Raw genomic sequence first — 12,236 nt, forward strand, 5'->3', positions numbered from 1 at the left:
GCACTTCACGTAGTTGAGGAGGTATCCTTGTGTGCTTGGGTTTTATGGATTTATGGGGCATTTTTATGTTGTCAATTGCCTGTGATTTTTCTATAAACTTAAATTTTATTTTGAAATATTACTTTGCATATGAATGTTTTGCTTGGATTTATCGTTAAGTAATATTTAGTGTGCACTCTAAAACTTGGCAAATGTTTTGGATAATATTGCACCACAAGGCCATATAACCACTGTAATATCAAAGTACTGTTCTTTCTAGTTGATTTGTGAGAGATCACCCATAGAAATTGCTCATTAACCTCTTCACAATATAACAACAAAAAAATTGAAACTGGAGTATTTTCACTCATCAGAAGCAATATTTTTTTATATTTCATCCCCAGATATGTTCCGGCACAAAGAAAGTATGGGAAGCCATATTTCAGAGTTTAGCAACGTCTACAGAATATACATCTGTCAAATTTATAACAGAAACACAGATGTAAAAGTCATTGATAATATTTTAAACCAGGTACAACTCCAGGATAAAATCATAGAGCACTTTCATCTTCAGAGTGCTTTACAAATACTAAACATCAACACCTGGAAATAGCTATATATTATTCGCATTTTACAGACAGGAAAATTGAGGCAGAGAGGTTGACTCTGTTCATGATATGGGAGGAGTCTGTGACCGAATCATAATTAGAGCTTGGTTGTTCCTGGCAATCACTATAAAATATGAATAGAGGGGAAGGAAGTGATCATACCTTATTTTTTTCCTATTGTGTCGTTAGAGCTGCTAGTGATAATATTGCGTAGCTTGAAAAACATTTTCAACCGTGGTTGGGCTGAATAGCTCAGATTATATGAAATAACTCTATTCCCTCCCCTCCCCATGCTGGCCCATAGTGGTGTAAATCCCTGTTTGTTCACAGTGTTGTGAGTGTATTAGTATAACACACATGCACAGGTACAAAAAAAAATCATTTTAAATTACACCCTCATTGCTTTTGCTTCTTATTCCTCCTTTTCTTTTTGTTTACTGTATTTTATTTATAGGTGTTGATTTTAAAATCAAAACAGTAGAGCTAAGAGGAAAGAAAATTAGATTACAAATCTGGTAAGTAAAACAAAAATGCAACCAGCAGTATGTTTTAATTTTTTTGTGTTTCTGGCATGGATCAATATGCTTGTTTAATATGATTAATTGTTATAAGCTGGTTTAGCTCTTATCCTTCTGCTCCTTCCCTTACAAATCCGTTAGCCATTTATTTTTTTTCAAGAGCAAGAGGGGGGATGATGGATGATGTAATAACTGTAATATTACTGTGTTGACACAAATATGCATGTTACAGAGGTGTCAAAGCCTTTCTTTAGACAAACAAAATCAACTAAGAAAATAGCATAGGAGTAAACAAACACAAACAAATCAATCCCCAAACCCAAAAGTTGTAAAGATGATCATCCACTTTCTTCATAGTAAACATGAGGAAGCTACTAGAAGGGAAGGAGGGGAAAAATACCTCTAGTTTCAATTTTATTCACTCGTGGAAATCACCTCAGTTATAACTGCCATCCTAGAGTAAATGAATCTATTTTAACCTTTTCTGAACTCTTTATCAGAAATTTCATGCAGCAGGTGCTCTTTCTGTGACATTACATGTAACAATGTAATTACAAGTAAAACACTCATTTACAAACAGAAAAAAGTATGTGTTAACTGTTATGGTATTAATGTCCTACTGTGAAAATTCAGTTTGGAATGCACATTTTTTCTGTTCAGGGGAAGGTTGCATATATCTTGGAAATGATTGCTCACGTTATATTATTTATCAATAATGATTAATACAGTGTATTCGATTAGAAATTGTTAGTTCTGAGAGGTCCCGTATGATGCACAATAGCATGATACAAATCACAGTTAGGAGAGAGTAAACCAGCTATGTTAATGTAGATTCTAATCCTATAAATTATCTAATAGCTTTGGTGTATTAACAGTGCTTGATGCGTAATTGGCATTAGAGATCAATTGTTATAGATGCTAACAACCCATAGAAAAAGCAAATCAAAGCACCTAGGTTGTTGAAATGACACCAGTGGGACGTTCTGGTAGTATTTCATTTTTAATTACATAGATGAAGTGAGTTTAGCTTACTAACGCCTCTTGGCAGGTCACCATCAACTCTGTTTGTTGCACCATGTGTTTGTCTTGCTTCCCTCTGAGTTAACTGCTGCTGCATCTTTGGTATCATCAGTCATCTAACACTTGACTATTACTGGCATGTCTTCATCCCTCATCTGCGTCCCTGTTTGGAAACCTATGACTACAGAGCTGGTGGGTGAGCCACCATTGTTAGCCAGGGCCTACTGAAGCTGACAGAGGTAATGCAAATTTTTTATGTCAAGATGATGTTGTAGCACTGAATGTGAAATGTATATAGCTTGTCAGACATGTTCTTAATGTTGAATAAATGTTTTACAGTTTTTTGTCAGAAAAGATATCCTAAAACTCCTTATCATTCCCATTTATTAAGCATATCTTTGTAGACTTTTGTTTGAAAATAATTTTAAAAAAAACAAACAAACTTACAGGGATATTAAAGTGTGGCCCTTACTCAGTTGCTGAGGCATGCCTAAAATGGTTACATAGCATGTAATTTAATGTAGAAATGAAATACATAAGAATTGGTTAAGTATCTGAATTTATACCAATATACATCTTTCATTACAAGGAAACATCAATACACGTAGTCCCAAAGTGTCTTTCTCCTTGATTCTCACTATTAAAATGTCTTTGCTGTAATTAACCCTTACTTAAAAAAATAAATAAATCTCTGGACATACATATAAAATCATGTTGGAAAACAGTTGTTACATGAGCAAAGAGAGAAGATAAATCGACAGTTGTTTTGTACAACACATTCTCGAGTGCTTTGCCTGTCCATAAATTACATTAAAAAACCCCTTACATTTCAAGAACATTAAGGTTGCAAACTCAAGTCCCCTTGTGTGTATGCATGATGATACAGTCTCTTACTATGTGATCACATACTGTTATTTTTTCTTCTTACAGGACCCCAACCTTATTCAGTGAACTGGTAGCAGAGGCAACACATAACTGTTGATTGGAGGGGTGACACAATTTAAAGGTTGGGCGGGGCACTGGATCTAGAACACCTTGTCTCTAAATCTAGAACAGAGGTTGTCAAACTGGGGCGCGCTTCCTTAGGGGGGTGTGGAGGAATATTCGAGGGAGCTAGCAGTAATTCCACATAGCTCAGGCCAGCCCCATGTGGTGGGGCTCAGGGAGGGATTGCCACCTCCACCCCCTTGCTCACCTTAGAAGCTGTAGCTAAGTGGAAGACAGGGCAACTCCTACTGCAGTGTGAGGGGGGCAGTTTCCCTGTGCAGAGCCCCTGCACTGCTATAGGAGTGGGAGAGCAGCTCCTGCCCTGGAAATAGCCACAGGGAATTCACCCCACGGTGGTCTGCAAAGCAGGCAGTGGGAAGTGCTGGGCCTCCAGCAGCAGGGAAGGAGAAGCAGCCCCATGTAGCAGGGGGTGGGAAGGCTTAGCCCACAGCCAACTGTCCTCTGCTTCCTCCCTCCCAGTGCTGCATGGATACATGGTGAGGGGGAGCTGCTGCCTCCTCACTGCTGGGCCTCCTGGCAAGAGGCAGTCGAAGGCCTTGCCTGTTCTCCCCTTTGCCCTGTGGGGCAGAGTCTGCAGCAGCCTCTCTGGATGAGTCCTCCTTGGAACAGTTAGCTGTTGCTAAATGAAAGGCAGAAATCTGGGGGGCATGGGACCTTGCATGCCCCCACATGTGTTGCCTCTGATTGGTAGTTGTGTTTTGTTTTTTTTATCCTCCTTGTACTGTGTGTAGCTACAGACCTTATTAATGCACAGTTTCCAAACCCTGCACTGACTAAAGGATTATTAATTTCATCCTGGGTGTTTATCAGTGCCTTAAATGCTTCACAAATATTAATGAATTTTTCTTCACAATACCAGCAACCTTAATTCTGCCAATTCCTAGCTTTTCAACGTTTGACTTTGTAACCTTAATGTTCTTTTAGCATAGGATTTTTTAATATAATCTCCTACATATAAAAAAAAACTGAAAAAACAAAAGTTTTAACATGTGGAATCATATTGACCTCCAACATGGGTTATCAGTGGGTTCAGACCTTCAGATCTACAGCATAGACCTCTGCCACTTGGCCTTATGGAGTAACTGGTAGCAGTAGCAGGTTGAGTATGTTTATCAGGCATTAGAGGCAGATGACGTACACCCTTTGCCAGTGGGTTTCAGAGCTATTTGCTGACAGCAGAGGAATGTGGAGACTGAGAACTTATTTATTTCTCCCTTCCTCTCATTTATCACCCCCTGCATCCCATTCCGACTGCGTCTTCCTCCTCTTCCTGCCTGGGCATGAGCAGAGTTCAGGAGAGATTATCTCCCTGATCTCAGTTCTGGTGCCTGAAACTCTGTTGGCCCCCTCAGCTACAGAGAGGAGCAGTTGCAGGGAAAATACTTCTCTATCCATACAATCCTGAAGTGGGACATGCTCACTCTATGGAAATGGATGTTATATGTAGTCCAGTGAGTGCGCAGATGCTGTGAGGAGATGGAGCATGCCCAGTGCAAATGGAATCTTCTGGGAATTTAGCTGCCAAATGCTATGAGACTCTTCTGAGCATGTGCAAACAGTGACTTTTCAGATTTGGGCAGATTTTCACCCAATCAGCAAAAGGCACATCCCTGACATCAGTGAGACCCCTCTGCCAAATTTCAAGTTTCTACTCCAGTGGATTCTAGACCTGCTCAGTAAAATAGCTGTATGAATTTTTTTTAACATGGGCAAACATTTTCCCCTAAACTTTTCTTCTAAATGGCTGAACCATATTAGCTGAAATGTCCCCCCAAAAAGTTCAGCCTGGGCAGACACCCAACATGGAAAATGTTAGCCCAGATGGTTGCTTTGGCAAAATTATAAGCAACTGAAAATGGGGTGGTCTTATGGGAAGGATCAGGCTACCAGCTCCACCTACAATGACTAGATCAGTAGGGCTTTCTTCACTTCCCTTGGCAGGTAAATTCAGGGGCTAAAATGTTGGGGATTGGAGGGGATTATGGTAGTCATGAAACCTTCAGAATCAGGGTCCCATGTACAAACACAAGTTCCCCACCTTGAAGAGCTGACAATCTAAATTGCTGTTAAGAAACTTTTCTTGATACATAGTCTAAATTTTTATTTGCAGTTTCACCCATTACACCTATCTGTACATCCACATGTGCTACACTGTACAGTTCCTTTTCATCCTAGGTGTAAATTTAAATAATTACCCTGTCTTTTCACACAGCCCAGGTATATGTAATTAGTGAAAATGATCATTATTACAGACTTCGTAACTAGCCATTTCATATTCCTTATCCTGTCTGCAAGTGTTGGCTTCAGCAAGTGGATGTGTGTAATAGACAGTAAGAGAAGTAGAGCTGGCTGGAAGATGAAAATTAGAAATTCCTTCCCATGAATTTTTTTTTCCATTCCAAATCAGGACAAAAACCTCAAATGTGTTGGGTTGTTTTTTGTTTTTGTTTTCTTTTGGGGGGTGCGATTTTCAGAAAAACTCCTTTCAGGAGAACTGAAATCTAATATTTCAGCTTTCTGGCTGCCCCACAGAGGGTGAGTTGTGGGCTGTCTGGGAACCAGCCAAGCAGGTTGCCAGGCAGCCCAAGAAGCAGGAAAGCCTGAGAGCTGGCCGGGTTGGAGCAGGGTATTTAGGCAGCTGGCAAGTCAGGTAGGTGGGCAAGCAAGCTGGTAGGAAACCAAGCAGTTTTCGAACAGGTCAAATTCCATAAGTTTTTGATTGAATTGACATGGTCAGTGTTGCTTCTGTTGAGTCAGCCTTTTTTGATTAGAAAACTGTTCCATCAGAAAACTTATGGCCAGCCCTAAAGAGAAACCATGTGCTGAAAATACTTCAAAATGCTCATAGAGTTAGGTAGGTATGAAAATAAACAAGCTATGGTGTAACATAAGTAAAGCTTATCAGCCTGTTCTGGGTTTTGGAGGGGAGGAGATGGTCATTGGGGGGAAAAAAGTTTTTTGTTTTCGTATGAACCCAATAAATACACCACTTCAAAAATCTTCTCTAGCTAAAGATTTTTATTTTTCACTACCAAAACAGCACAATGAAGCCCATTTTTACTTTGGTTTAAATTACTTCCTTCTTCCACTGCCATCCGGTGCCACCCTCAAAAAAAAATGTAGTTGGGGGGTGGGTGGGTGGGGGTGTGTGTGTGTGTGTACACATGGAGTGCATTTGTATTAAAACCAAAATAGTTGTATGATCTAAGCCATTAAATCCAAATTAAGACTTTCAGGGGTTTTCTAACAATATCTGATTTACACTTCTAAATCACTGTGTATGTTACAGTAATGAATATAGAAGGGAAAGAAGTAAGAATCTTAACAGCATTTGGACATTGCTTTTATGTTTTAAATTTTCCCTTGTATGACATCTCATTTGCAGGATGTCCCTCATTTTTATGTCATTAAGCAGAAAGACAATGACACGTGGATTCATTATTTGCAAAATCATAAATAGTTCAGGAATAATTTTACAATACATGTTTGTGGCTGCATGTTGGAAAAGAAATACATTTTTCCCATTCTCACAACTTTTTACTTTGGGATGAGGAGCTGGAGGTGGAGAAATAGCATTATATACACAAAGCACAACATTTTAAAGTATAAGTGAATTCCTTTAAAAAAAAAAATAGGGACACCAAAAATTTTACTTAGCTAGCTGCAATAGCAATATATGCGAGGTATAAAATTGCATAGATGTAAAAGCAATATTTGAAATCCAGAATGTCTCAGCATGTTCAACAAATTAGACTTAATTCAAGACTAAATTCTTTGTAGTGTGAAAGCCTTTGAATCCTGCCTCCAACACTCAAACTTTTTACATTAGACTATACATATGTCGCTGTTTGGACTTTTGTTTAATTCCTGAACCCTAGATTTACTCTATTTGGAATTTTAAGATGATACTGTAATTGAGAACTAGCAATTCGTATTCTTATTGTTTATTACATTGCATAATATTAATAGATCAGTAATCTCATGAATTGGGGATTAATCATGCTAATGCTTTATTGCCTCTGCCCATGGATGGTTTGCTAAGTCTTCAGACTAAAATAATAAATACCTTATTAATTATACCATATGTTAATACTTCTTATGATTGGAGTATAAAATGGATGAGAACGGCAAAACAAAACTGAATTGCTCTAACACATCATAACTGACTCATCATAAAAGGTATCTCGATGGCAGAGACACTGTTCATTATAAAGCAAGCACTGTGGGTGTTTTATCATGCTCGCGGAATTTGTACACTCTGAACTTTTGGGTATATAGCGTATCCCTGATAGATAAGGCCCTACCAAATTCACGGTAAATTTTGGTCAATTTCACGGTCGTAGGATTTTTAAAATAGTAAGTTTCATTATTTCTGCTATTTGAATCTGAAATTTCATGGTGGTGTAATTGTAGGGGTCCGGACCCAAAAAGGAGTTGTGCGGGGGGGTTGCAGTACTGCTAGCCTTACTTCTGTGCTGCTACTGGTGGTGGCACTACCTTCAGAGCTGGGCAGCTGGAGAGTGGTGGCTGCTGGGCGGGAGCCCATCTCTGAAGGCAGAGCAGCAGCAGCACAGAAGTAAGGATGGCATGGTACGGTATTACCACCCTTACTTCTGCACTGCTGCTATCAGGGCGCTGCCTTCAGAGCTGGACACCTGGCCAACAGCTGCCGCTCTCCAACTTGAAGGCAGTGCAAAAGTAAGGGTGGCAGTACTGCAACCCCCCTAAAATAACCTTACGACCCTCCTTCAGCTCCTTTTTGGGTCAGGACCCCTAACTTGAGAAATGCTGGTCTGCTTTGTGAAGTTTGTATAGTATAGGGTAAAAGCACAGAAAAGACCAGATTTCACAGTCCATGACGTGTTTTTCATGGCCGTGAATTTGGTAGGGCCTTACTGATAGAACATTACAACATATAGAAAATAATCTCCCCACCTGGCATTTGGGATCCCTCAGCATTTTGAAATAAGTTCTTCTGAACTCAAGAGGCAGGGGACAATATTCTAAACTTACTGCTTCTTGAGGTTACATTAATTCTATTTTTATACACTCTCACTTGTAGTAAGGGGAGAACCCTGTTAACAGAAAACTTAGTAGATTTTTTTCATTAAGGGAACTGCAGAAATCCAGCACACCTTTGAAATCTGAATATCGCTTAGATAGTTCCATCATTTGCATGTAAACGTATTCAAAGTGCTGTTACAGAATAATTGTGTAACAGTGTTTCTCTTCCACTGTACACGTTTTTCCTACATGAGAATGGGTTCCCACCAATACTTCCGAAGTACCACTGACTTAATGATTTGGTGAAACTTCCCTTTCTTTGTTCTCAAATTATTAAACCTCTCTAGTACTGTACATTATTAGACAGTCAAGTGAGTACATTAATTCACTTCCTTCTGTGCAGGGATGAGGGACACTAAAGGAAAAGGAGGAAAGAATTCGTTTGCAGCATGCTTTAGAGACAGTAGCTATGGATGTTACAAATGAACATTCCACTTAGACATAGTTTTGCTATACAGAGATATAATGCTAATTTCAAGTATAATTCCCTGCAAAATTAATAGAAGTGGACATCGTTAGTTTCCTTCTCCTTTGTTGATATTTTAATATTGGCATCAAATTTTGGCACTTGCATTCTTGCTAATTCATGGTATAGTTACTGAAAATAGGACCAAAATTCAAAGAATAATTAAATGCCACAGTTTTGAGTTTTATTTTTTTTAAGCCTGATTCAGCAAGGGACTTACTTACATGCCTAACTTTAAACATATGGAACTATTTATGTGCTTAAAGTTAGATGTATGTAAATACCTTGTTGATTCTGGGCCTTGGTACGGAATTGTATTTGTGTTCCATCAGAGTGCTAATTATTAGAATAACTGTTTCTCAGGGTTTTAATATTTCCACACTATATAACCTCTTTCCTTCCTCTTCCCATCATTTTAGCTCTTCGGAGCTTGTTTTTTTTGGGGAGGAGGGGGCTTATATTTATACGGTTGTCCTGGATCACCACCTATCTAACGCTTGAATTTATAGAATTGAAGGATTGATAGAGCAGGAACTCCGTGTTCAATTAAGTGAACAAATGCCTTTTGAGATAGCTAGAAGAGAACATGCAACTACTTGGGTTAAAAGAAAAGGAGTACTTGTGGCTAACAAATTTGTTAGTCTCTAAGGTGCCACAAGTACTCCTTTTCTTTTTGCGAATACAGACTAGCACGGCTGCTACTCTGATACTTGGGTTAAGTGATTCAGTGTAGTAGTTCTACAGGCTATGATTTAAAGAAACCCAGAACGTGTATTTTTTAAACCACTCAAGTCTAGCAGGACAGTGTTCTGCCCCAATACCATATCTTAACTGATCAGAAAATCTTATCTTTTGCCAGTTACTATCAGCTGCCAGCTTTAACCATATAGTAACAATAATATTTCTCTACAGCATTCCTGCCCTCCCAGCTCTATCATGTCTGGCATTCAATGTGATGGAACTAAAGGGATTCCCATGTACAATAAACTTAATCTGTAAGCTTGTTTATTGACATCAGATGACAGATGCAATTCTACAAGAGAGACATTTGGAGAAGTCTCTTCATAAGCTTTGAGACAATGTTTTCCATATGTGGAAATTCAACAGTCTTGACTGGCATTTTAAAGTGTTTCCCATATTGAAATGTCACAGGGGCTTTGCGAAAAGTAAAATTGACCCTGGTATAAAGATAGGTGAACTTAGAATAGGAGAAAATAAACTGTTGTAATGGTGAATAATAGCTGTATGTAATTTCAGCTGTAGAATATAGAGCACTTACATTGCTTTAATTAAAATGTGTCATTAGTAAAAAGAAAGCAACCAATTAAACATATAGAGGTAGTCTCATGTATCATTGGAACCAAACAGGTAATATGTTTTTGCTTCTTGCGAGGTATCAAAGTTTAGTGTGGGTAAATTTAGCTGTGGATTTATATATATATATATATATATAAAAAAAAAAAAATCAGGAGATAGAAATAGTAGAAGACAGAACTGATTTTTCCCCCCTCACCATTGTATGATTGTGCCATCCTCCAGCTACGAAATACTGGTCATGATAATCTAGCAGTTTTATTTTTTCACAATTCTTGGTGTAGCCTGTCTGAAGCTGAGGCTTCAGTGAACGATCATCTGCATCATGAAACTATCTGTACAGAGTTGATGCTAACTGGTATCATTGTGGCAGTTACAGAAGAAAGGCCAAGGATTGACTTGGCTGAGCATTAATGCTGAATTACCTGTCAGCCATAGATGTGATCCATGGAGGTTTTGTTTGAGACTGGGCAGGGGAGAGGCAGTTTTCTCTACAAATGTATGTCCAAGGAATATGCTGTGGATAAATAAAAATTACTTTCTCCAAGTCAGTCAATTTGATCATGTGAACCTGAAGCTTTTTGAAATACTCCAAAAAAAGATCCATCCATGTTATTAAAAATGTTTTGCTCTCTAAGGCTTCTCATAATGAAGTCATACAATACTTGAGTACTAAATAGAGTTGGTCAAAGATTTTCATGCTGGAAGTCGCCCTCTCCCTCCTTGGAAAATACAAGTTCATTAAAATTTATTTTTATATTTCTAATTGGTTAGAAACTTCTCATGGGAAAACTAAAATCTTTCTACAAAATAATTCAAATAAATGTTTTTAATTAAGAAACTTCTCACAAAAAGAGTTTCTAGTTTTGGCCAGCTGTCATACTAAACTTTAAAAAATGTCCACTAATTTTGGAGACCCCTGTTGAAACCCCTAAACCTTGAATCCATTAGAGCATTTTGTAACCTACTTTCCAGTAACAGCACTAACAATGAAAGTTCTGGGGTAGACAAGCTTCAGGCATTTTTATCAACTTGTCATGAAAAATCTGCTCTAAGCAGGCTTTTTGGTGATATGGTTGAAAATGGCTCAGAGCAGGTTTTCATGATACAGTGAAAACACCCCGAGTCTTGACTACACAAGCACATAAACTTGCTAGAAGAAGTACAGCTGCTAGTAAATGAACCCTAATTGAAGCCCCCATCACTTTTGATAGCCAGGCCATGGGTCAGTTGGGCATCCTGTGGTGGGGTATTTAAACACCGCACTGGAGAGCAGGGGATTAAGGACCAGCTTTGGGCCCAGGCGGTCCCACCCAGACTCGCCTGCACAAGCTGGAGGCAGGGCTTTAAAAAGAGGAGTGGAGCAGCTCAGAGGCAGGGTGGAAGGGAGCAGGCAGCTGCTCTGAAGGGAAAGTAGTGCTCAGGAACTCATTGCCCAGACCTGACAACACAGACCTGTGCAAATCTACAAAGAAGAGTCAGGTGACTGAGTGTGCAGGTCAGAGACTAGATTGAAGTGATTTATTCTGTGAAGCTAAAGATGACTGGGGTAGGAAGTGGTCCGGAAGTGGGGGGGGGGTTGGGGGGAGGAGGAGGGCTGCATAGTACCCCAAGGTGCTGAGTGGAGCTGCCTACCATTGGGCCCTGGACTGGAGCCTAGTGAAAAGGTTGGGCCCACGAGGACATTACAACAAGAGCCTTCATGTACAGTGAGAGGCCATCTGGAAAAGACGTTGACTGTTCAAGAGCCCAGTCCCCAAGATCCCCATTCTAAAGGGGAGGACTGGAAATCCTTGGGGTGGAAGCACTGAAGGACATGACTGTGTTTCAATGGAGAGACAACCTGCCAACTTAGTCCTGACCACTAGGCAGCGCTGTCGGTGGATGGGCATCATCTCCTCACTCAAAATAAGTGGACACTTCAAATTTAGAACTTGGTCTTCAGGCTCACACTGTACTCAGCCATATGTGTGCCTCAGAAAATACTACCATACATCTTCATGTTATTGGCTTACCTTGATCAATAATTTCTGCAGTTATTTTCTGCATTGGGGTTAAAAACATGGCTTAATTTTTTTGGTTGATACGAAAGCTCTTAAATCTTGTTAATCTGTGAATTGCTGCTTTTATAGTACAAAGTCCAACAGTGTTAGCTTGATGAGCATGCATCCTTTTCTTTTTTCACTCTTCCAGGAAATATTGTGTGTAATTTTTTTTTCCATCTGTTGATCTGTTTTCATTGGACAGTTCCATTCTCAA

The 12,236-nt window shown here is 39.3% G+C and overlaps 1 protein-coding gene across 1 annotated transcript in view; it reads left to right on the forward strand.

Moving 5' to 3' along the window:
• RAB12 (RAB12, member RAS oncogene family) overlaps window positions 1–12,236 on the forward strand; it is a 34,649-nt gene that overhangs the window by 14,875 nt on the left and 7,538 nt on the right. Inside the window, exon 2 of the mRNA XM_074944618.1 lies at window positions 1,042–1,102. Within this exon, the coding sequence (XP_074800719.1) occupies window positions 1,042–1,102 (61 nt within the window). The remainder of the gene's footprint in view (window positions 1–1,041; window positions 1,103–12,236) is intronic.

Source organism: Natator depressus, chromosome 2 (genome assembly GCF_965152275.1).
Source record: "Natator depressus isolate rNatDep1 chromosome 2, rNatDep2.hap1, whole genome shotgun sequence".
NCBI classification, from domain to species: domain Eukaryota; kingdom Metazoa; phylum Chordata; order Testudines; family Cheloniidae; genus Natator; species Natator depressus.